The sequence below is a fragment of the Seriola dumerili genome, unplaced genomic scaffold (assembly GCF_002260705.1).
Source record: "Seriola dumerili isolate Sdu_G_001 unplaced genomic scaffold, Sdu_1.0 BDQW01000138.1, whole genome shotgun sequence".
In the NCBI taxonomy this organism is placed as follows: Eukaryota; Metazoa; Chordata; class Actinopteri; order Carangiformes; family Carangidae; genus Seriola; species Seriola dumerili.
In genome coordinates this window covers 6,666,861-6,693,237 of record NW_019174393.1, presented here as the reverse complement: position 1 = coordinate 6,693,237, position 26,377 = coordinate 6,666,861, and the positions used below count along the sequence as shown (strand labels likewise).

At 40.3% G+C, this 26,377-nt stretch overlaps 2 protein-coding genes across 2 annotated transcripts in view; one reads left to right on the top strand and one right to left on the bottom strand.

The window, feature by feature from the left end:
- Positions 1–1,351: 1,351 nt before the first annotated feature.
- Positions 1,352–6,025, bottom strand: pax4 (paired box 4). Its single transcript, XM_022749116.1, has 6 exons — positions 5,974–6,025; positions 2,616–2,746; positions 2,269–2,484; positions 2,116–2,188; positions 1,529–1,611; positions 1,352–1,447 (listed from the first exon to the last, which is right to left on the bottom strand). Exons 1-6 carry the CDS (start codon positions 6,023–6,025, stop codon positions 1,352–1,354), a joined length of 651 nt encoding a protein of 216 aa, XP_022604837.1.
- Positions 6,026–8,162: 2,137 nt separating this feature from the next.
- Positions 8,163–26,377, top strand: part of snd1 (staphylococcal nuclease and tudor domain containing 1) — a 171,632-nt gene continuing 153,417 nt past the window's right edge. Inside the window, exons 1-10 of the mRNA XM_022749010.1 lie at positions 8,163–8,379; positions 11,269–11,418; positions 12,334–12,454; positions 12,936–13,017; positions 16,998–17,158; positions 18,781–18,872; positions 19,450–19,608; positions 19,699–19,805; positions 20,431–20,521; positions 26,023–26,127. Coding sequence (XP_022604731.1) covers positions 8,305–8,379; positions 11,269–11,418; positions 12,334–12,454; positions 12,936–13,017; positions 16,998–17,158; positions 18,781–18,872; positions 19,450–19,608; positions 19,699–19,805; positions 20,431–20,521; positions 26,023–26,127 — 1,143 coding nt within the window. The 5' untranslated portion in view covers positions 8,163–8,304. The remainder of the gene's footprint in view (positions 8,380–11,268; positions 11,419–12,333; positions 12,455–12,935; positions 13,018–16,997; positions 17,159–18,780; positions 18,873–19,449; positions 19,609–19,698; positions 19,806–20,430; positions 20,522–26,022; positions 26,128–26,377) is intronic.

Here is a 26,377-nt window from a genome sequence, read left to right as displayed (position 1 = left end):
CAAAAAGATTTCAGTGATCAAAAGAACATTAAACATACTCAGAGACATGGTCACAATTAGTCCAGGTGCTAGTGTGGACTCACATCCCAGGGCTGCTGGGCAAACAGAAACCTCTCATCTGTTTGAAACTGGCTCCAAGTAAAAGAAACCCCCTGCTGGTTCCAGCAGTGAGTCACGGGGCACTCTGCTCTTATTGTCTCCGTTGTTAGAGGGAGCGGTGTCCTTGTGTCTGAAGGATGGTGAACCAATGGGAGGGTGAATCTATCTGTGTGGAGAGCCAGTGGACTCTTGTCTATGTTCTGGATCACCGTGTTATTTGACTGATGGAGGAATGAGGGTGGCACTGAGATGGATGTCAGACGTTCAGAGTTTCTGATACCTGTACATCAGATGGAAGGAATGAAATTAGTTAGAAGTGAAATTTGTTAACTTCCTCAAACTTAAAAGAATGACACTCAAAAATTTTCTTAGGAGCCAGAAAAAACAAAAAACACATTTATCAAGCGAATTGCTCCTATTACAGCCAAATGCAGGAATAACATAGCAGCTCTCAAGTGATCACATGAATAATCACGTTCAGAGAAGAAATATTTACCCTATTAAATTAAACTGGAGCAGAGAAATTATATACAGTAATAACAAGGCAGATTTAGTACAGCAATGACAAAATAAAAGATATGGAAGCCCAGGTGTCACTGGGAATGACACTTCTATGGCTACTCCCACTATAGCTAGATATTACAGTTACACTTATTCTTACACCTTTAACACCTATGTCACTATTTTATGAAAACATTATTTCCCTCAACATGAATCCAGACAATCAAATACTATAGAGAAAATGAAACACAATGATATGATATGTGGTTTTACCTGTCTCTGTTGGAAAAATGAAGCCATTGTGCAATTTCCTGGCAACTGTGTTGTATGAGGAGGAGGCCTCTGGGTTTTGACAGTAGACTCTTGGCACAGCTGTTGCCTTCAAATCAACACAAACATAGTCCTAATGTGACTATACAGTATGCCATTTTTAAAAAATCATATTAGTCATATTAGTTAAACAATATTACATTTAAAAAAAAACCCAACAAATTCTTGGTTTCAGATTTTAAGTTTAAACATTAAATATTCATGAACACATAGGCAACACAAAGTTTTTGATTAAAAAAAAAAGTGTTAATTCACACTGTACCTGGTGCGATGTGGAGCTGTGTGTCACTGCTGGATTCACACACACTGTCGGAACGTGATGTCTTTGCCTTTGAAGGTCTGCAGCTGTGAAGGACAAAAACATTTTGTCAAATCATTTACTATTCAGTTCAATCCATTTTGTTGCCGCTGAGTGATAGCATCACACAAAGGCCTTTCCATGCACACACTCACTCTGCGCGCTACTCCTCTGTTTGGTTTCCCTCCTCCATTTAGCCCGTCTGTTTGAAAACCAGACCTTTGAAAGACGCACAGTCATGTCAAGAGCAGAAGCTGTGATTTTGAATGAACATTTAGATGATGAAAATCATGACTCTACCTTGATGGTGTCTTCAGGAAGTTTGATTTTGGCGGACAGTTTCTCTCTCATGTACATGTCTGCATACTGGCTGTGAGAGAATTCTGATTCAGGAGATAGAAGCATTATATTTAACAGCTTTTCTGAGTGGGAAAAATGCAGTATTGTGTTAGTTTGGCACATGCATACGGTTGTAAAGATTTGGCTTCACCTTGCTCAAGTGCTCTGCTCTGCTCTGGGGAGAAGGTGGTGCGGTTTCGCTGCTGGACACCTTTAGGTTTCTGGTCATTACTGCTCACTGTCTCAAACATCTCTCTCTGATTCCCTTCTTCTTGAATCAAAGAATCAAGACCTGCACATGAAACACACACACACACACACACACACACACACACACACACACACACACACACACACACACACACACACACACATTACATCAGTATACTAAACCAAGATGAATCAAATTAGATTATTTGGGAAATGATGCATTTTGTCCTTTTATACTAGTAATTTTGTTCCTGTTAAGAGTCATCAGCTCCCCTCCATTCTTTCCCTTATCGTCAGTAGATTTCCAGTGACCTTGTCAGGTGACTCACCCTGCTCACCTCTGTTGATCTCCATGCACATGGGTCCGTGGTCCAAGTGGATCTTTCTTAAAATCCGATTTATAGATGACACCTTGTAGAACACATTAAATATCATCAAATACTGGAAAATTATCAGTTACATTGAAACTAATGAGTTAAAGTCTCACTTACACTGGGCACTTTCGAGACCTTGCACATTCGTGCTGCTGCCAGACGTTTTCGAATTTCCCAAGCGAAAATAGTTGGGTTTTCTCTCTTGCACTGGATTATAGTGGAGATGACACCGGGGGTGAGGAGTCGAGGTCGGCTCCCTCCGATGGTCTTCGGCTCGAGGAGTCCTGTGCTGCGGTAACGGCTCAGGATCTTACTGACGCACCCGTTGGACACCTGAAAGATGCAGTGGTTTGACGCACTGGTGGTTTTAGTCACTGAAACTGACCTCGCGGTGCAGCAAGACGCGTTGGACAATTTCTTTCTCCAAAAAGCCTAAATGTGGTTATTTGTGCAGCTCTGCGTACCCGAAGTATCCTGGATATCTGGCTTGGACGGACTCCCTCCGAGGCCAGTTCTATCATTTTCCTCCTCTTGGACTCTGGGAGAGGTCTGCCGTTGAGAAACATCCCTCCTAGCTGGTTGACACGTCCTCCACCTTATCATAACACATTCTATTGTTTAAATGTCTCTTTAAATTGCTTACTTACTATAGAAATTGACTTCTTAAATGATATTTACTGTCTAATCTGTCCTTACTGCACATCAAAGTCTCTGCACGTGGTTTTAAACTCTAATAACAGCCTTAAAGTGCGTAATAGAATCGTAAAAATTAACCTTTACTTTGCAGATCAGTGTTTGTTCCGCACATCCCCGCTGGCTCCCAGACTTGATGATAAAAGTTCCAAAAACTAAATTCGTCAAGTGATGATGTCCCCAGGAAAAAGAAAACAGAGAAAAACAGAAAAATGTAACAACTTGTGGGAGAATTGTCCAGGTATCTCTGGTGAATGACACTGCGATGGATCACGCCCTTCAGCAGAAATTTATAGGCCTGCAGACCTCAACATGACGTGGTGGCCTGTTACCAGAAATGTCAACATTGCCTGGAAGTGAATGGGAGCATTATAAAGTTAAAATGGGATTCAGATGAGCAGGTCTCTGCTGACAAAATGTTTTTAAAAATGTACTTGTATTATTTCAAATATGTTTGGGGAATTTTTTTTAAAAAACAAATGTCCAGTATTTTTGGTTTAAGCAACATGCAGAGGTATCGACTGAGTCATGGAAATTCATGATTCAGAGAGATTCCTTCAGCAAGTAGCCCGAGTATAAGTCCAACAATGAGCTGTGTCTCGTTATAATGCACATCAAACATTTACAAATCCAATAAAATGTAAATAATAAAATATGGGTCAGAAAACTTGTTCACTCTGAGTTGCATTTGTTTGGAAGAAGCCAAATACAATAAGATATCACTTAACAAGAAATGACATAATCGTCTTTGCAGTGTCTTGTCTTGGTGACATATTACATATCGCTGTACCAGAAAATTGAATCGACAGCACCTGACCACATTTCACCAGATTGCTTGGCTGTGGCACTTCACTCAGTGCTATAAACAAATATCTCCACCTCTGAATTCTTACACTTTCTGTGTTTTTGATTCAACGTGTCTGTGTATTGCTGTAATCAGCAAGTCAACCGTAATATTGAAGCTGGGGAATTCAGACTGCTCTCCTTTTGCGCAGCGGCCACAGGCTCAATCAGACAAACTCTCTTCCTCAGTGCAGCACTGTCCAGCCCTTAAATTTTCTGCCTCTGTGCATGTTATCATGTTATAATGAAGGTGGAAATTCCATCTTTCAAAGAACCTAAATAGTCAACACTAGCATGTTTCCCATCCTTTAGGGGGGCCTTGTGGTCACGTGGCTTGAGCATCCTTTCCCAGGTGAAGTGGCTCGGATTAAAAGGATCTCTGGTCTCCTTTCATAAAACAAACATTTGGAAATCTGCTCCAATGACGACTGCCATATGGTAAAGTGCTTTTGATAAATCATAAATCCATCACGCTGTCTCTCTTTATTACATTTTCTCTCAAAACGTGAACAAATAGACTCATATATGGGTGCAAGGAAAGGGCCAATTGGGGGACCTCGTTTATCCATAAGAGGGAGGCTAAAATAACCCTCACAGATGTTCCTTGGGCAGCCAGCAGATAAAAATGCGTTGTAAACGTTTCAAAGGGAAATATTTGACGAGCAAATATTAGCCTATGTGAAAAACCCACACAAGGCTCGTCTTTTGGTCTGTTTAATGACTAATTGAATATCATTAGTTGGGTCCACACAGATCGAAGTGCCACCGAAATAAAGGCTCACATTTTAAAATGCCATATGGCCCAAATTATACATTAACCATGAGTTAGAGGACAATAATACTCTCTGTGTACAATCAGCCAGGTTAGATAGAGGACGGCCATTTTTGGACACCATCATCTCCTTGCCAACCGAGACAAAGGACAAATAAGGCAAGCCTTTTTATTTATTACCGGGGAGCTGATGTGGTCATTGATTTATAGTACTTTATTGCACGTACAGTGTGTGCCAAACGAGGTTGATTAAAGTACTTAGGTTGTGTTGTTACGACAGCACCACATATTCGTGGTGCGTAAATCTAAATCTGGGCTCGCCAAAGGAAGGGGCGGGAGTTTAAGCGCTTAAATCATCCCACAGAACGAGTGAACATTGAGATTTGACGTCTTACGTGTTTGTCTTGTGTATAAAACACATATATCCGCCCTTTGCTGTGTCCTGAAGTGTTGGAAAATGTGAATAATTCAGCCGCGTAAAAAGGTAACCAAAACCTCTCCAAAGCGCACCGAAGTGCCGTGTGCGCAACGGGACTTGCATCCATGCTCGCTTGTCTGGCAATTTTCTCCTTCCTGTTCTGAGACAGCAAAGAGTTTCGTGTAATGTCCATGTTTTTGATTTTTACTTCAGTCAATGTTCTTGACTATTCTTTTAACGCAGACGAGTGTTTAAGTCTTTTATTGTAAACAGACCTCTTTTCTTTCCATTGTCATGCCAAATGTGCCGATTTCAGCAGGAAGCTACACCACAAAAACCGTCTGTCTTAACCTGCCATTTAATTTTAACTGTGTCTTAAATGTTTTACAGTAAGACGTTCAAGGATGTGGCCTTAATCTTAGTTTCCACCTTTTCATTTAAAGATTCAAACTTGGATAATTAGGATTACAACAGTTAATATTCATCACCACAAAATCGTCCACCATTGTCTGGAACTAACAACACCAGCTCGTTGAAGGACAAAAACCTTTTTTAATGGGTAATTTGTAAACAATGTCTCAAATTCTCGTTATTCGCCATATTTTCCTGTATGTCCACAGACTGAGATCATTCCACTTTATTCTGCTTTTCATACTTGTAATAGGTTTTAAATGAATACTGTGCAATGATACTCAGACACGCATAAAAATGATGTCAAGCTGGCTAAATGACATCAAACGTCCATCAAGCAGCGATACTCCTGCTCTCCCGAGTATCTTTAGTTAATGACAAATGTAGCTTTTTTCCCTAAAACTTTGCGCAGCACGCTATAATAACGTGACCTTCTGCAGGCCTATATGATATAGCTTATGTCAGTTTTTTATGTCAGAAACCTACAGTGGTGTCCCTATGATGCACATTAGCCAAAGAGTGTGTAAGGTTGTATACATTAATCCACGAATGTACATCAAAGATTTTTTAGCAATTCCCCAAGTTAATCTTCCCCTGCTGTTCAGGAAGACAGGAACCGCACAGCCTATGACAGTTACAGATTTACCAGAAGAGGAACACAGTGGGCAATTTTAATACAACGTACCTATGGTCAGTGTTAGGTTAGGATGCATGTGTTTTGGCTCCTGTTCATGCATGATTATCTTTCATGTTAATTTTGCATTGTGAGTACAGCTCTTCCTATTTTGCTATTTTTATTTTCATAAAAATGTAGATGATGAGTGCCTTCACTTTTTTTTCGCCAGATACTGCATCATTTTGTCATTAATTTATTCAGCATGATACTATTTAGGATAAAATCTAATCTGATTGCTCATCCATAATGTATCATGTAAATCACCATCTTTTCTTTCTTTCTTTTTCCCTGCAGGTGACAGCATGATACCAACCTCTCTCCTGAAGCTGCTGAAGTGAGTGAGTTAGAAGTTTCCAGCCGACTTATTTTCATTAGGACTAACAAAAATGGGAGATGTTCTGGCAATTGGCAGCTTGCTTGAATTATCCAAGATTAATATGGTACATAAATAGGTTGCATTAATATCAAAATATATTAGCTGGATAATTTGTAGTTGTTGACAAGCAGTTAAAATTCCCCTAACAACTACTGACTAACTGGCCTGAACATCCAAACATACAAACAGAATCACAAATACTTGTGCAAAGTCATAATTTCCACCCTTCAATTCACATATGTTTATATTAGCCTCTACAATGCGCAGTGTGTATACATGCACATAGACATAGAGGTGATTGAGTTGAGAAAGGGGATTGTTTGCAACAACGCTTGTATCACATGGACAAATTTAAGAAGAAAGTCTTCTGGAGTCTTTGAAATATTGTTCATCTAACAATGTGTACATTTTTTTTGTTTCCTTTGATAGTGGGTATCCAGCCTCTATCCATCTCTGTCTGTTCTAGACATCTGTTTGTCTCTGTCTCTCTCTCTCACACACAGTTCATAGCAGTCATTACGAGTTACTCCTTGCTGGAATTAATGCCTGAGCATTAAAAGTCATGATATATAAAAACATAACAAGGCATTTGGCTTCCAAATATTTGGAGTAGGTCCCCCGAGCATGAATGTCCTTTTCAAGAAGTCCAATGCCCTGCTTCCCACTCACACGGTTACTCACAATCATGTCTGGGAGCTGCCATGTCCAACTAAGCTGCCGCAAAACAGAACAGTTAAAATATTTTTTTTTTCATCTGATGCAAGATCACCCTAGTCACAGAGCATAGACATTACCAGAGCCCTGGAACAGGCTCACAAAAATGGAATGCAGCCATGCATTAACGTAGGTAATTCCACCTGTGCTTTTCCTACATTGACAAGTTGAAATGTCTGCCACTAGAAGAGTCTATATGTTTCATGAATGTGTTGTTTTGTTATATAGAACACTGAAGAAAAAAAGAAATAGAATGTCATGACTAAAACTATATCCTGTTTGCTTTATATTATTTCAATCTTGAAATCTCTTTTTGCTTATAAAAAAAAATAGGCACCAGTGAAAAAAACCTTCATGGCAGAGGTAAAAATTGAGTACAGCTGCCAACTAATAAATAGTTACAATGTATATTAAGAATACTTAATCCAAAGTGCAAAATTTTTGATTTTAGATTGTTTACACATAGGCTATATTGTGCTCTCAAAACCCTGAACATTTTATTTTTTTTATGGCAACTGTTACAACTGTTTATGGCAACTGTTACAATATTTAGGCCTTTACCTTATCATTACCTTATCATTTATATATATATATATAATATAATGTTTTTTTTTCAAGCATATATATATATATATATATATCTTATTTANATGGCAACTGTTACAATATTTAGGCCTTTACCTTATCATTACCTTATCATTTATATATATATATATAATATAATGTTTTTTTTTCAAGCATATATATATATATATATATCTTATTTATTTTTTTTTTTCTATCACGTAATTGCTTTAATACTAAAGAAATCTTTAAACCATTGATTCTCGGGCAAGTTCTGAGGACGTAATTCATAATTACTTTGTCCAATTTTTTTTTCTTTTGTGAATGCAATGCGCTTCCGTCGTGTGAGGTGCTTATCGAAAGAATATTTTCCGACACACCTTGAAGGCAGCATTAGGGGTTAACACTATGCTGACGTGTCGCACCTCTCGCTCCGGAAGACTTTATTTCAATTTGCCTACGCGGTCGAGAAGAGGCTCCATTCGCTTCCATTCATTCTGCTCCTCGAACCCGGAAAGGTTTTGACGTGTGTGTATGCATGGCAAAGTGTGTTTCCGGTATAACGTGTGTGTTGATCGGTGGTCAGCCTTTTTCTCTTGGCTTTCAGTAGAACAGGCACTCACTTCAGAGTCCCAGCTCCCTTACCTGGTCACCCCTTTACGGCGATATATCTCAAACCAGTGGACATGGCATCCGTTTCGGCACCAACTCAGACAGCCCCTACTCCGACTGCTCCTCTGCAAAGAGGAATTGTGAAAATGGTAGGAATCCTAACATATGAATATGTGAGCTGACTCGGTGAGTCTAGGGATATAGCTAGTTAGCTTAGAGAGCTGAGGGCTAATGATGGCTAATCAAACTCGGTTGGCACACAACTTAAATTGAACTTATTTGACGACATGAATACAGTTATCTGTAGAATGTAAGTGCTGGCATTATGTTCATAAAAACTGTCAGTAACATGCAGCTCACCTGGCTGCGGCAGCATTACAGCTAACATTAGTTAGCTGGTTTGCTACTAACTTTGCTAGCCTGCTAATGAGCTGAAGCCAACTGACATTAGCACATGTTTGCTATCTTGGTAGGTAGCTATAAGTAACTTAAACTATTTCACAGGAAATGTAAAGTGTATTGACAGATATCAAACTGTCAAAAGTCCATTGTGACGAGACAAATTATATTTACATTTACAAATATTCAAGCTGGCTGGACACTAATGCCTTTTTGTAACTTGTTAGCTGTTAGGTTAACAGATGTTTAGTTTCCCAGCTAACGGCTGTTAGCTAGCCAGCGTTTACTGTCCAGCAAGTTTGAACTTAAATGAACAAAGTTCGTGGTCTGTGGGGCAGCTAAAACACGGAGTCGACAGCGTTTAAACAAAGTGAATTCATTCATCTTATTGACCACATTTAAATGAGTACTTAGCCAACTTGCGTAAAAGCTAACGTCGTTTCATTTGTGTCCCTCTCAAGAGTTTAAGTGTCATTGTGTTTTATTTCAGCGGTTTAAAGCACCGGTTATTCACATTAGTAAATATAGGATTTCGCTCTGTAGTGGTCGAGCTGGATAATGTGTCTCAACCGTTACAGTCACAGACGGAGCATTTCCTCACTGTGCTGGGTAAAACCGACCACGGGAAACTGACACGTAGCTACAGCTTTCTTTCCCCCTATAATCTCCCATTCATCTTGGTAGTGTATAGTGTCTGTTCATCCATATGTTACTTCACCCTTCATTTAGACCTGGCCAGGCACTTTGATCTAAAGGCAAGTTAACCTTTACTCACCCAAATAAAGTTAACTGATTTTTTCATTGTATGCCTTTGCATAGTAATGTAGTTTGACCTATGGAAGGTGTCCAGTAGATCGACAGTGTTTAATCTGCCACCATGAAACTCATGGAAAAGTAATGTTACCTTGCTTAAGGGATGGATAGTTGTTTCAGGGAAACTTCTTTCATAATTACCGGGTATTTTAGGATTTGAGATGGCAGCTTCTTTACCACAATATCAATATCCACACCTTTGTTTGTTTTCTAGAGACTGAATTAGCTGGGAATTGATTAGATAATCATGGCATTAACATGTATGTATATATTATTCCCGGTTCAACTCACTATAACAAACAGATATAATTTCAGTTATCTTGTGGTGTATGTTAAGTTGTTTTAGATGTTGGGGTTATTTTAAAAAAGTGCATGTCACTCATGTTCCTCATCAGCATGTACCTGTATATTTACAGCATGTGCTTTATCACAGAGAGCATACTGAGCACATAATTACACCTGTCTCCAGGCATTTGAAGAAGGGCTGTTTTTAGAACTGTTCAACCACTGTAAACAGGTAGCCATTGGTATCCTCCCTGGAGAAGGACATGTGTGAGTAGGTTATACGCTTGTGGGTTTATTACCAAAGGAATTGAGGTTTTTTTGAAGAGATAATTATAGCATCTTTATAGTGCACCGGAGTCAGAGTAGTTGGATTAATATGATTTTAAGAAATTAATTTCAAATGAACTCTTAGCTTTTTCTAGGTTTCTATTAACTTTGCCTTTTATTTACTACGCAAACAGTATACATAATTAAGTAATGTAGTAGAACCTTCATCTAATACAGTCAGCTCTGTGCCTTGAGAAATGTTATCATGGAGTCAAGCAAAGCCATGTAGTACTTTCCAAGTGGAACTTGGCCGTTTTGTAAACAGAGAAAGGGGGTAGTGCCTCTTTGCCTCCTTTTTTTTTTTTTTTTTCAATGGCTGGTTGATGTGTAAAAATTACAGCAACCCTTCTGCTTAGCCTATACTTGGAGAGACTGAGTCAGTTAGTAGGGAACAGTGGTGATTTGATGGAGGAGTTTATCTTGCCCACATCTTAGATCAACAGCCCTCAGTGATGCTCCCTGCTGACACCCTGGAGAGTCCGCAGATAAAAGGTGTTTGCTCAGATTCGTGTAAATGCCATGGTTGTCAAACCCAAGAGTAGGTTATCTTTTTCAGTATTTAGCTACGTTATCAGATGGTGTGATCTCACCTTGCGTTTGAATGACATACTATCACCATGGCAACATGTAGTGTGAAGTTGCTTTCTAGCTCTACAGCTATAATAGTTGTGCAGGCTCCTGTTATGTCTTTAAAGACTTTGCTCATTTAAAGTTACTTTGATTTTTTTCAATTGGCAACTGATTAGCATCCACCCAGCAGGCTGAACACGCTCGGATGTAATTCACTGCTTAAATTGATAATTTCTTTATTTGCTTACCTGATGTACTTGTTTATGTCACACGAATTTCAAATTAATCCAGCATAACCATCTGATAGTGCTTATCAGACTGACACTTGCTGCAATTTCATGCAAACATAAGGGTTTGCTGAATGTACCAGAGCATATGTATTGTCTGAGAGTAAATTATAAACTGAAAGCTACCATTGATATCTTCCGTCAACACAGGTGACTCAATTGTTGTGGTCTGGTATTTATTACTGGTCTTTCTAACCCATCAATTCCATAATCCTTTTTGTGATGAATAGATTTTAAGAAGCAAGAAGAGAGGGGGTTTAAAGATAAAACCTGTATTTGCTGAATGAAACAATAGCCAGTACTATTACTGTTGACTGTATCTTCTGCAATTGACAGTCTTTATTGTCATCTCTCCAGGTCTTGTCGGGCTGTGCCATCATTGTTCGGGGCCAGCCTCGAGGTGGCCCACCCCCGGAGCGTCAGATCAATCTCAGTAATATCCGAGCTGGAGCCATGGCCCGTCGAGCTGCTCAGGGCCAGCCCGACACCAAGGACACCCCTGATGAGGTGAGTCCCTTTATGTTTGTGTTTGTTTATATTTGTGTGTTTGGCAAAGGTAAAACAAGCTGCTGTGTGCATCTTTGTTTTGACTATGGGGAGAAGATGTTGCTTTGGAATTTTTGTCATATGACTTTGCTATCTTCTGTCTGATTAAATAGTTGTACCATAATTATGTATGAATTGGTATTCGGACCATGCCTGTTCGTATAAATAATGATGTAGCCTAGACATAAACATGTCAATGCTCAGTTGAACTCGAGGCTTTAAGATACCACTGGTGTAATTTGATGTTTTCTTATCATGCCTTTGAAAACTTGAAGTCCATCAGTTTGTTCATGGCAGCCAGATGTTACTACTGTCTGCCCTTTTTTTTTTTTTTTTTTTTTTTAAAATAAAAAATTGATTATCTGCAAGATGTGAGTGTCTGCTGTTTATTTTTTTAATACATTTTTCCAATTAGGCCTCAACAGATGGTCATGCCTTTATTCTATTTATCAGATAAAAAACAGAAAAATCAATTGATATCAGGCTGACAGAAATAGTTTGCTTTGACCAAGATCATATCATATTGAAAAACATGTTTACTACAGTTTTTGCGTACGCGATCATCACGCTACTAATTATTGCATGTAGTGGGTCCTATTTTCAATTAGTTTAAGTGGGCTGTGGCTGTCGGAGGGCAAAAGGAAACTTAACCTGAAGTGAGGGCCGGCAACTGTTTTTTTTTTTTTTGTCAAAAAATAATAAAATGCACATTTTATTTAAATGACGGATTCTGTTTGTTACTGCAGCAGTATGTCTCTGCTAGTTGTTTTATTCGGCTGCTACTGTTGAATCAAAGTGAACTTTAATTAGTTGTGATTAACTTTTGACCCGATCACCATATGGAGATATACATTCATATTCCTGTCTGAATTGCAGCCATGGGCCTTTCAAGCCAGAGAGTTCCTGCGCAAGAAGCTAATCGGCAAAGAAGTGTGCTTCACTGTGGAAATCAAGACTGCACTGGGCAGGGAGTATGGCATGGTCTACCTGGGGAAAGGTGAGTGCGATGTCACATCCAACACTACCCCTGAACAATGTCCACCTACATCATGGATTGGGAAAAATACACATTCCATAAATGTTCCTTCGCCCTATATTTTTCAGTAGTATGTATATGTACTGAACCCACTTGTAATGTGGAAATCATATGTTACACAGTTATGTAACTGTTATTAAGGGCAACTCAGTGGGCCTCCCCAGAATTATAGGTTTTGCGGGTGCTATTGAAATACTATATAATAATAATAATAATAATATATAATAATAACAATATATAATATTCTGTGCTAACATAACATTAGAATTTGTGTTAAATACCCTATTTTTTAATAGTTTTAAGCCGCACAGTACTGTACTAGCTTATTAGCTGCAAGTAAAATTACCTGACCTGAACTAATTGCTGTATAATTGTAACCATACTGTTCTAAAAAGTGTTCTATTTCTTCTGAAAAGTTTTTTTTTCTCTCCTCTCATTTTAGACACAACAGGTGAGAACATTGCTGAGTCTCTGGTAAATGAGGGCCTCGCCACAGTCCGCAGGGAAGGAATCAGAGGGAACAAGTAAGATGTTTTCTTCCATGCTACCTGCTCTCTACCACTATTTGTTTATTGACATGAATCCTTTGAATGGCATTACACCTGTACAGTTCCAAATGCTTAACACAATGTTGTCAGGCGTCTAACACTTAGTATTAGGACATTTAGTGGTTATCATAAAACTGCTACTTATGTGGAAGTAACTAAGGTTTTCATTCTGCCTATCTATCTGCTTTTTGGTGAGATGACTCAAAAAGTAAACACATTTAGCTGAAATTTTGTGTACCAGTATATATTTTAATCCAATATCCCAAGCAATATATGATTCCACTATATGTCTCTTGGGATCTCTTGTTGTTATGTCAGATTCTCTACTATGTATGATGTTTATTATGATGCTATAATCGGATATGTTGGCATGACTGACCTTGGGGTGTGTTATTATGCAAGACACTGATATGAAATGCTTTCCCTCCAAAACTGTTAGCTCACTCAATGTGGTTAAAGTAAATTTGGACGTCAGAGCTGGTTTTTGTTTGCAACCCTATAATTAGTTTCACAGAATGAGGAGGAAATCACTGTTGGCAACATGATCTAATCTTCTGCTTCAACACTGGTGAATCTGTGGCGCGATATACATAAGTCGTCAACTGGTAGACTGTGGAGAATTCAGATAAAGCCATGGTGTCCCAGATGGTGGCAGTATTACCCTGCTGCTACATCAGTGTACCTCTGTAGTCCTTTACTGCCACATTGCCCCAAGCAGCAATCCCCTAAATACACTTTCACATCCAGTGCTATATGACAAAGTACTGTATATCCCCCCCAGTGGCAGTATTTGCACATTACACACATTACAAGCAATTTGACTCATGCTGCTACATTTGTATCTTCCAACATGAACAGAGATGATGTGAATATTTTGCCACTAATGACCCATTTCAAGCATTCTGTGCAATGGCCCAGAACAACCACTAATGTAAATGATGCTTTAAGTGTAAGCGGGCATCGTTTGGCCAAAGGGGATGTCCATTACTCAGCGAGGACTTCAGGCTTTAGTTTTTCCCTCAATGCTCAAGCCTCCAATATCATTGCCCCTCGTGACTGGCTACACTGATCACACTAACTATAATATGATGATAATTATGGGGGTGATGGTAATGATGATGGTTTCAGACAGTGCAGTTAAACATGTGCTCAGACGCTGACTGCAACTTGGGAAAACGGTCAGCGAACTGATGGATTTAAGGACTCGGGCCAGTGTTCAGGACTGCACCAGGGCACGCTGTGGCACAGTTGTGTGGTGCTGGTTTATTAGAGCAAAAAAAGAACACACAGTCACTCTTTCAAACACACAAAAAACTTTAAAAGTGAAAATATGATTGAATTTTAAATGTATCCTACCTACACATTGCATATGTCAGTGTCAGGCAGATTTAGATTTATTTACATCACACAGATGAGTTTCACTTTGACTTGAACAGTCATAAAAAATGCTGTCCTTGGTGCTGAGACATACAGATTTTGAAACGCACTCAAGCTTCTCCACTCAGTCTTGTGTTTCAGTTTCTTTAAAAATGCTTAATCCATTCACTGAGGTGGTTAGACCCTGTAAGTTAGTCTGATTCCACGGTATTACACTTCCCTTTAGAGAAATGAAAACCACAGGCAGGAGGGTTGACTGATTGGTTTATATAACACCCACCCACCAGAGCAGAGGGGAGCTATATTAACATGGAGACACACTGTGCTTTATAACCCCCCATTGCTCCTTTTTAACTGGAGCCCCAGAGGAGTGCTGGCTGAGGGGTGTAAAGTCTGGGGGGATGAACTGTGCTTGCTTGGTCCTCGCTGCTCACTAGGAGTGGAACCCTTCCAGTTAAGTACACAAGGGAACAGGACATCCTACATCCTCTTTAAACTCTACAAAGACAACAGGGAGCTGTAAGACAGCTTACTAAGGTTCAACATTTTGTATCTATTTAAAGTATTTTTGGTTGCACAAGGGAGCCATATGGAGATGAAAGATGTAGCCTACAGCATGTTCAAATATAAGGGAATTGGAATAGTTTTTTCTTCCCTTGGTCCTTGTTCCTCCAGTAGTCTTGCTCAGTGTTGCACTTTCTTACCCTTCAATATCTATTCTGATTTGAAGCAATGTCTTGTTTTGAAGGAGTTGCTGACCTAAAAAAAATCAGTCTATTTGGAGACGCGGATAAGTTCACTATCATCTGCCTCCACACATGGACTTATTTCTATATCTTAACCAATCTCTGCTTGTCAGTTTCTTTCCATTTATTTTTGTGGCTTTACAATGTCTGCTCTCCTTGATTGCATTGTTAGCATTTCTCTCTATCTTTGTAGCTTTCTGTTCCTGTTTATCACATAAATTCTAAGTAGCTTAAACACAATTGACGTCTTAGTGAAAGTTTCACTATTGTTGCACAGTAAGCAAGAAACAGTTTTGATTCATTTGAAGTTCGTAGTTAAATCGGTGTAGAGGCAAACTTGACGCCATTTTGGGCGGGAGTCCAAAAGCCCAGTCAAGAGCACACAACTGGAGAAAAGGTTATGTGTGTGGTATTTTAATTGAGACCCACTTTGTTGTCTTGCCAACTTGAACAGTATCTCTTAGGCAGCAAGATGTGAAAAATTCAGTTTATGCACTGTTCATTTTTAAGCACGAGTCAACATAGCTAGTTTTATATCAATTGGGCAGCCATTGCTTCTTGGAAAAACAAAAGCCTGTTGGCCATTTGAAGTTCTGAATAATTAAAGTTGTACAAGGGCCCTCAAAAAGCATTAGGCTGCACAATTTAGAGAGCCAGCATGGAATTAATTGTGGCGTTTGTAGCCAGCTGTGTGGTTGCTTTTGAAGGAGCTGTCAAACATGCTTATTGTCTCTTCACAAAATGCTTGAATAGATTTTTTAAGCACTTATAATCTGGTCATCAGCTGGTTGCCACTAAAACAACAGTGCAGTTTGTCAGGAACAGCACTTTCTCCTGCACTTAATTCAACAAAGCTGGAGCCTTACCAAGCTCATACAGTCCGCTAATGAGCACTTGTGCACGTTGAAGTTTATAACCAGTGACAGTTTTGTTGCACCGAAGAGCTAAAACTGTTGCTGTAACTTGAAGAATTTTAATGAATCCAACATAACAGAAGTTTATAAAAAAGACCGCTCGCATTTGCCACAAGTTGCTGTAATTGTAGTTCTTGTAATGCTAATATTTGCCTATTGGAACAAGGCTTTGGCTAGGCCATATTTTAACACAGCCTGGATAAGAGCAATTAGAACATGTTCAACTTAACAAGGGGTGCGACTCCACAATCAAAACCTTTTCTGCTTGTTAGATACGGTGTGTGTCCCTTTCTGACTAGTGTGAAATTAATTGCAACTTGTTAACAGGCTGAGCTAGCTGTGTTATTTTTCAAGTGGGCTGTCAAAGGGGTTTTATGGCACTCAAAAACCCTCTGATCTTCACAGAGCTGTTTGTAACCTAGTTATGAGGAATATTTTAACTCCAGCTACCACAGCATCAGTGCAGCTGTGCTCACTGACGGCATTTTCGTTCTCAAAAGGGAACCATCTGTGAAAGTTTCAATGTCATCTTCACTCAGCTGTTTCAGTTGCAAACCAAGTTTTGTGCTGCTTAACTAATTCAGTAGAATAAATTTAATATAGTTTCTGTTTCTTATTTATGCAGTACATTAATCTTAAGGTATTCAGCCTTTATACTGTCTGTATGCAAGTGTATCTAAAGGAGGCGGCTTGGAACGAGAGGGAAATTATGTTCCATGTTCACATCTTTTTTTCTTTTGTTTTTCAATTAGTTTAAAAAATGGCAGCAAAAAACTCAAATGGAAGTCAGTCAGCTATCTTTTATTGAGTACATATACAGAGAGCAATGTATTGATTTTGCCACTTTAACAGTTTGAAATGTGTTTTGTGGTGTTCCTTTTATTGTGTCTTAAACTTTCCTTTTTATTTGTGTGACCAGTCCAGAGCAGGCCAGACTCTGTGAATTGGAAGACCAGTCAAAGTCTTCCAAGAAGGGAATGTGGAGTGAGGGTGGCGGCACACACACCATCCGCGACATGAAATACACCATAGAGAATCCCCGCAACTTCGTCGACTCCTTGCACCAGAAACCCATCAATGGTAATGAATGTGGGAGGGGCATGTGTACTGAGACACTCGCACAGACAAAAGCTTGGCCTGGGAAAGAAAGACACATGGCATATAAAAACACACACAATATTACATAAGCCTCTATTTTCTCGTAAAAGCCAAATTTGCAGGCTTCGCTCCAAATATCCACTTCAGGGCATGTAATGGCACACAGTATATCACCCTTCACCGGCTCATTCCTCCAGTCTCTCATCTCTGACCTACCCGAGGTGTAATGTGCCACTCAATTCATTTCCAGGCGACTGCTGTTAACAGTGGCTCAGCTCATTTCACTACCCTTTAATTGAATGGGAAAATGAACCGGGGAAGGCTTTTTTTTTTTCTCCCTTTCTTTTATTTCTTGTTCTTACCATTCACGAGAGACAGTCAGCGTTGTCTCGGAATTGGAGGCAGCAATCCAGCCAAAGCGCTTTAAATGTGCACTGAGTCGCTGTGAAAACTAGAATACCAATTTCTCTCTCATCTGCTTATGCAGACACACACACACACAAACATACACACACACACAGACTTATGCATCCACACAAGTCATACACAGAAAGAATGCATATATAGACTGAGAGAACCCATCATCAAAATACTATTTATGCGCAAAATGCCTCTCAGGAAAGGTGACTCACATCCTGTCTAATTTTTTGAAGTACTTTAGAGGTTAGAGCCAACAGTTGAGTGATATGATTTTGGGGACAAATTCAATGTAATACCTCAAAAGCTTTCTAGTAGAATTGACCTTGATATGTAGCAGATAACATTGTCAAAACCTTAAAGGGACACTCCACCAAAAATCTGTTTGTGTAGTATTCACCTTTGTAGGCTTGAAAGGTGGACGTTAAGACAAACAAAAAAAAGTTTCCTTCTTCCCATCTGCATGTGACCTTTTAGAGTGTTGACAGCAATAGCATAAAAAGTACTGTATTAGCTATATTTTGGCTAAGAGCAGAGTACTGGATTATGTTCATTTTGTTGCTATTTCTGCTATGAAAACTTGAAATTCATCATAATCAAAATGAATTCAAGGTGACCACAAACTGCTGACCTTTTTACAGCGACCTTTGAAGCCTACAGTAGTGAGTGTTTGATAAAAAGGGATTTTGGTCAGAGTATCACTTTTTAGTGGATCACACAGTCTTGTCGACGAGGCCATGAAATTCTCCTTTTTGAGAAGTAGCAGAAAGCAATCCTTTAGCAAAACACTTCGAGCCCACTGCTCAGCAAACACTGGTTGTTTTTAGCAGATGACAGGTATTATTGTTTTGAATTTGGTGAGTATCATGCAGGGCATTGCTGAAAAAGAATTCACGCTATGACAATGTCAATGTATGACAAGGAAGGTTAAAATAAATGAAATAAATTCAGAGATTCATTAGTCTAGCCTTACTAACCTTTGGGCAACTTTCGTGAAAAGAATCAGACGTTGGGTTTCACCCTCATCATTCAATCCTCACCCCTACATAATCCACTGTGAATCACAGTGCATATAAACAAATAAGCACATCTAATCCAAGAGCTTGATTTCTGTTTGCTCATCATAATTCAACACAGTCTCCTCTCCTTCCTCAAACACTTCTACATTCTGTTCTTCCTCCCTCCAGCCATCATCGAGCATGTGCGTGACGGCAGTGTTGTTCGTGCCTTGCTGCTCCCCGACTACTACCTGGTCACTGTCATGCTGTCTGGAGTTAAGGTAACCACCACCACTCTCTGCACTTACAGATGTCAGTGGCAAGAGACTTCCGTAACACTAAGTAGTTAGCAGAAACGAATGCATTGTCACTTCTTTAGGTCTGTGTTTGTTCTAGCAGAGTCATATCCGCTCCACTAAATTTCTCCATCAATCTCTTTCACCAAGCTGAGCTTTGCCAATGGACCACTCAAGATAACTAATCTTTTTCATCTCCCACTTGAAGATATTACATCCATTGCAAGGTGTTCTTTGTCTTGTTGTTTAAAAGGCTTGTCTGCTCGCTGTGCCTGGTGTGTTTATATCTGTCTGGTGTTTTGCCACACTTAAAAGGAGAATACAGATAGCATGTACAGCAAGGTGACATCAGTTAAAAGAGGGTAACGGTAGTACACAGAGCAGATTATATCAAAAGAAAAAAAACTGCAAGAACTACTAGTTGACTGCAGGGAATTGCAGTAGACAAAATGCATGCTTCTCTTGGACAAATTTTAACACATTTTCCATTGCTTGCAAAATACCCATTGATTGAGGCATGAGTATTATTGTGTAATGTGTTTTTGTGTTTTTTTCTCTCTAGTGTCCCACATTCAAGCGGGAAGCGGATGGTACAGAGACACCAGAAGCATTTGCAGCAGAGGCCAAATTCTTCACTGAATCCCGTCTTCTGCAGAGAGATGTTCAGATCATCCTGGAAAGCTGCCCCAACCAGATCATACTGGGCACCATCCTTCACCCGGTAAGACACAGGAATCAACACCCAGTCGTGGCAGTGTCCTTAAAATCCAAAGTTTTCTGTGTAATTAATTGTTGTTTCCCTTTGACTCAGAATGGAAACATCACAGAACTCCTGCTGAAGGAAGGCTTTGCCCGCTGTGTGGACTGGTCCATGGCTGTGTACACCCAGGGAGCCGAGAAACTCAGAGCTGCCGAACGGTGCGCAACTGCAGCAGAGATTTAGTTGTCCACAGAAAACTTGATTTTTGTTGAATGTAATCCTATATCTTTTAGAGTAGTTGGATAGTGCACATGTCTTTAAGGACTTTAGGATGTTAATGAAAAAGTCTTGTTGATTCCTAATAAACATATCATTAATCATTTTAGTTGGTTGCAGACAGGAGGCCTCACTGCACATTATTTAATTCAGGTGTCACCAGGTGACAGAAAAGTGTAGGAGCCCATTTTACATTACATTTTTTTTCTGGAAATCACTGCTTTGATACAAGATATAAATAATCAAGAGTGTGCATGCTAATTCTTGAGGTATTGGAAGTAATTGTGGAAATTAGATATGCACAAGCATGTACAGATTTATGCCACCACTGTTTCAGAGGATCAATTCACTCTATTGTGCTGCAGTGACATCCTCTCTCTACAGTCATTGCAGCAATGACTATTGGCAAGTCATGTAGGAATTTTTCTCGCTTTAATGAGCTTCTGTAGCATTTTTCCAGCCAAATGAATAATTTTTAGTCACTTGATTAAGCCTTTATGTCCTTAATATCTGGCTAATGGTGAGGACTACCACTGATGATGATGATGTGATTTTGTTTTTGGCCAGATCTGCGAAAGAGCGCAAGGTCCGCATTTGGAAGGACTACGTGGCACCCACAGCCAACTTGGACCAGAAGGACAGACAATTTGTAGCCAAGGTGAGGTCTCGATGTGGCTTTTATAAGCTGTGTCCCCTTGGCGAACGTGCTGTCTCTGCTTAATCTTGTCTTAAGACTAATGTAATGTTTTTTCATTTGCATCATCTTGCTTCCATTGAAAGTCCTCACTTATCTTTAAACACCACAGAGAAAAAGCTGAAGTAAGGTATAAAACTTTCAACCTGACATGCAGACATTATCCAGTATGAATAAGACTTGGCTTCAGTGCTCAAGGAAAGCTGCTCGTTTCCCTGGTCGCTTCCTTCTCTTGATGTCTCCTGCAGTATTTCCAATTTTCTCCACGCACCACAGCAAAAGCAGAGCCACTTTGAGCCCTCTAATGAATTAAATCCTCCTGATGCCTCTTATTTTCACATTTGCACCCCACCCCCACTGAATAAAAAATAAAATAAAATAGAAATCCCTTTACTAAAGGTACGAGGAGGAATGCTTAACAGGAACCTTGAAGCGCTCCCCAGTCAAATTAGGGCCAAATCGCTGGCGTATGCTGTAACAGTGGCACAGAACGACCCCCAAAAGCCAAGAGCTAGAGATATTAGCTTTGGAAGTTATTGGCCAGGCCCTCGTGGGAAAAGAAGTGTCCTTAATATCAAGTACAAGGGAGTGCACTCCCTCCAAGTTGTCAGCACACATTAGTTCAAATCAAGTGAGATGGACTCCTCGATACATTTTGGTAATACAGTCTAACCTTATTGTCTCCATGAGATGACATATTACAGGTTCCAATCTGTTGCTTTAACGTAGTAAAGCAACTCCAGCCTTAAAACATCAGCTTTAAATGTGGTCCCCTATGTGTGTATTTGGATGATGAGTTGCACCCCACCCTTCCCTTCAGTTGGTATAATTTTCTCTAGGAATGTAAAAAAAAAAAAAGTTTAATACCCTTAAAGTTTGTCTTTTGTCTGCGTTTGCTCCCTCCAGACACTGAACTTTTAAGACCCTGAAAAATTCATGGCTAGCCTGAGGGTTACATAAAAGGTGTTGCTTTGGCAATCTGCTTACAGAATGAATTTGATAAACTGCACACACATAAAGAATGTGCAAAAAGAAACTGTGTATGTATATTTTTTCCTGAGTCAGAGGGAAGAGGCTAGAGAAAAGGATAAAACATTTATATTATCAGTGTGAGCTGCTCTCAGATCTCTCTGAACCCCCTCAATAAAAAGAGGGTTGGATGTGGGCAGTGGGGAAGTGAGGGAACATTCGGTGGTGAGCTCAGGAGGGTGCATGAAAAAAGAGGCAAAAAGACCTCGGCAAAAATGAGAGGTAGAGAGTTGGGGAAGAAACTGAAAGTGTGAGTTTGTGTGGAGCGGTATAGGGAGACTTGGGGGAAGAAGGATGAAAAGACATAAGGAAGAATAAAAAAAAAACACCAAATCAAGATCCTGGGACTATGCATGTCCTCTCTCTGGTATTTTTTTTTTTTTGTGCTGCAGTGTTGATGCCCCCAGTTAAACCTTGCTGCACTTTTGATCTCTTTCTCTATCCTCTCATTTCCTTGCACATGCTCTCCCCAAAAAGAGCCACAGAGGAGGCTTGCTCTCTGTCAGCCCCTGCTATATTAGTCAGTTTGTTTAAGGGATTACTAAGACATCAGTAGCTCCTGAGACAGCTCCACCTTTAGTATAGTATCAATTTCTACAGCACGAATGTGATCTCGGATAGCTTGAGAAGTTGTGCTCAACGGAAAGAGCAACTCTGAAATGGCAGCAGGACCATGTGACTCTTAAAAACTTTCCTTTAAAAGTGGCTCGCAGTTGTGATGGAAAATGTCTTGCTGACCCTGCAAATGGTTGAGCTGCTTTAAAGCTAAGTACATATCGGACAGGCTAAGGTTACTCAGGCCTGTCGTTGCCCCTCCGTACTTGTCCTGGTGACATTTGTCGGCACCTAATACTGCAATGCACCGACTCTCCCGGGGACACATCTATCCATCAATCCCATCATCATACACTCCTCCTCTCTGCTCGTCCACTCTACTTTTCACTTCTTATTATCTGAGTGATGGATAGAGTGGAGAGGCAGAGCAGGTCCAATCCCCACAAGTCAATCCTGCTGACGCATCTTCCTTTTTGACTGTCTCGCCCCTCTCTCCTCCCAGCTCTACTGGGACTGGAGAAGCAGATGTAGGCCATGTCCCAATAGTCTTCCTCTCCCGTCCTTTCCTTTCCCCTCCCTTCCTCTCTCCTGGGTAACCACCGACCTGTGAGGTGATGGATAAAAGGTGACATGGTGTAAACCTCTTTACCAACCTCTCATCGCTAGCTTTTCAGGAACATTGCTGCGGTTGCTTTTAGGTCCACCAATTCCATACAAGTATGGTAGTTCAAATGCAAAACTAGTGTGTATTTGTAAGGCCTGCAGATTATATGAAGAGTAATAGTGTGTTTTGCAGTAGTATAGAATATGTTTTATGAAACTAATAGATATATAAAAAAAATCCTTATATATTAGCTGATGGCATTTGATGTTGAATTTATTAATTCTTACCGTAATAGGTTCATCCTGTTGCCAAATGACAAGTGCAACAATAAAAAAATAAAATCACAAAAATAAATCACAAAAATGCCAGTCCCACAGTCTGTGGGCTGAGGACTTAAACTGTCACAACATTTTAACGTTGATTGTGGCTGATTCTACTATTACACTGTTGCATGTGTAACTCTTTATCTCACAGTGTTTAATCCACATGACGTTGCCCTTAATTTACATGATTTTCCATATCTGGTAATACTGCAGAGAAGTATAGTATCTGCTGTACATACTGAGGAATGTATTTTCTATGATGGACTTTGTAAAAAAGGAGTGCTTTTTAAACCTGTGGTGCAAAGGAACACTTGAAGGTCTCATTACATAATTAATATACCTGTACATTGGCTATGAGGGAAACAGATGACATAAGAGCCTCTTTTGGCTGTTGGTGTATGTCCCAGTTAAGATAAGTCAGACAGAATGGTTACAAGGTCAGACATGTTCTTTGTAAGAAATTAAAAAGTCATTTTTGTGTTAGGATGATGAGAAAAGGGTAAATTGGTTCTTGCCCTAGTTAAAATCAGTCAAGTGGAAGGGCAACAAGGTGAAAAAGTCTCTCTACATTATTGGTACCTGTCCCAGGAAAATGTCCTCCTACAGTATTACATGCTCATCAGCCTCTTTTTTTTTCCCCCCAGCAGCGCATCAATGGCTAGATGCCAACTTAAGGTGTTTATCATGGCATCAAAACACCACTAGTTGATGTGAAACCATGTAATTTGGGTGACAAATCATCTCCACTGGCGGTAAGAGTGAAGCACTGCCATAGGTGTTTCTTTTGAGGGAGTTGATCTGCCATGAGTAATGAGTAAGTCCTGGCTAAGCCCGTGCTTGGCCCTGTGGTTAAAACCAACTTAATGGATTCGACTGACAACCCAAACATTCCCCGACAGTAGCCAAGATCCTCCTTGTGCTATGACTGATCTTGGCCACTGCAGATGTCATGTCAGCCACGGGCAGAGGGTGGCAGTAGATCCCCACCTCTCGAGTATCAGATTAGACCAGTGAGTCATGCTGCCTGCCTATTTGTCTTCTCTGCCTGCTCGCTCAACCCTCATGGCAGCTACTTTGCAAAGACTTTTTGCTCTATTTTTCTATCTATTTTCCATCTTTTCCTCTGCCTCTGCTCGTGTGATATTTGCAGAGAGATTACACTCTGTCTTTCTGGCCCGCTCCATCTTTCTGTTCCTCTATCTTGGTGCATGTTGATCTGTCCTCCTTCGCCTCTCTTGTCTCGCCTCCTCCAGCTGATAATTAGCCAGTAAATGCTGAGCCATTTTCTTCTGCTCCTGCCACATTCTCTCTCTTGCACTTTATTTACTTGGGCAGGCCACAAAATGACCTTGTTACAGTGTGAATTCGTGTAGGCTGGTGTGCGTGTCTCCGTGTGCATGCATGCTCCCCCCTCGCACTTACTCATTACACCTCTCCCCCACTCTGTCTCTCTCCCTCCTGCTCCCTATGTCTCTGTATCTCTCCCACTCAGCTCAGTGATTAGTATATGATGTATTTTGGCTGCGGTTGTGGGCAGCCTATTTAGCATGTAGGCTGGTCTAATTTCTGTTCTCTGGTGGCAGATGCAATGGCAGTCTGATTTGTTTTCATGGAATAATGAATCTCCCAAAGAGCGCCATACACCTGGATTTGAATCTGTCATACACTTTATCAAAAAGGTTCAACTAAGCTTTAATAATTCAGAATGATTTTTTGGTGTTTTTGTTTTTCTACCACACAGCCAGGCACAAAAACACCCACACAGTCCAATTTGTGTTTGAAACACTGCTCAGACCTGCATCTCTCACTTTTAGGACTACAGCTTGAGCACAGCCTACATATGAACTACAGTAAGAGTGATGGTGAGACCATTTAATGCACGTGTGGGTGGCAACATGTGTAGGGCGATTGATTTCTCAGTTTCTTGCAAGCGGCCTACTTAAGTGCACTGGCTTTGGATGCCTCCTTCATCTCAGTCACATTATACCCTCAATCTGTCTCTTTACTAGGGAGGGCACATAGTGTACATAGACTTCCAGAGTTTAAAATATTTATTCCACACTTCATTATTATTCATTAATTTAACCAATAAATTTATCTTCCTCTGAGATTTGTATAATTTTTGGACTAGAACATTAGTTTGCACATCCCTGTATACATTTCAAAGTGACTGGTTGAGGCCAGACAGAGCTTTCGTTTTTGGTGTTCTTTATTGTTGCAGGCCAATACTAGACTAACACGCGTATGAACTGTAATTGAACAGCTGTAGCTTTGAACATCCACCCATATTCCTCTGAACTGCCCCTGCTATAAACTGCTTACACTTGTAAAGGTCTCCAGAACAAAGTGCTGCCAGTCAGTTGTTGGACAGAGGGCTGTGTAATGCTCTACAAGTCTATCTTTAACAGGATGTTTGTGTTTTAAAGCTTTCTCTTGCACTCTGTCTCCCTCTTTCTCCCTCCCTCCTCGGTGCCAATCCCCCAGATAGCGGAACGTCCTCCCTCTGTCCTCCAAACCTTGTCGGCCTGCTGGGACGACTTAGCTCGCTTGCTTACTCAGTCACTCAAGGATCACTCTTTCTTACCTCGCTCTCAGTGCCTTCTGCTCGTGACAGCACACGATCTGCACTGTCACTCTCCTTACGCCTTTGAATAGATCTCTTCCTCTCCATTTATCCTTTACCTGCTCCTTCACTTCCCGTCTTTCTTTCAGTCTGTCTGCTCACTCACTCAACAAAATGCAGCGCCAGTCTTTTTGCTCCAACACTCCTCTATCCTGCAGGGGTGTTTGTTCCCCTCAAAGATTTACAGGTTTTTTTTTGGACCCCTGAATGAATTTGACTTTGCGTTACGTGTTCTTATTTTTGTGCTTTTTGTTCGCCTGATTAACCTCCCAAACCTTTCTCCTTCTTTTATTTTAACCACTCCCTTTTCTTTGTTCTTCTGTCCCTGTAGGTGATGCAGGTGGTCAATGCTGATGCCATGGTGGTCAAGCTCAACTCTGGAGAATACAAGACCATCCACCTGTCCAGCATTCGGCCCCCTAGGATTGAGGGAGAGGTACAAACAAACCTGCGTGTCTGTCTGAATGTGTGTCTGCACACAGCTTTGCACAGAGTGAGTGGGTACTTGTGTGTGAATAGGTGACTGAATGTTGTCATATGTGGGAGAGCTTGTGGGCAGCAGCTCCAGAGACGACTGGTGTGACTGCTGCCTTCTTGACAGTTGGCTTATTTTAAGCCAAACACAGGCTATTTACATCTCCCTATTGTAACCATCTCGCTCTGTTTAATTTCCATGCCCTCTTCAC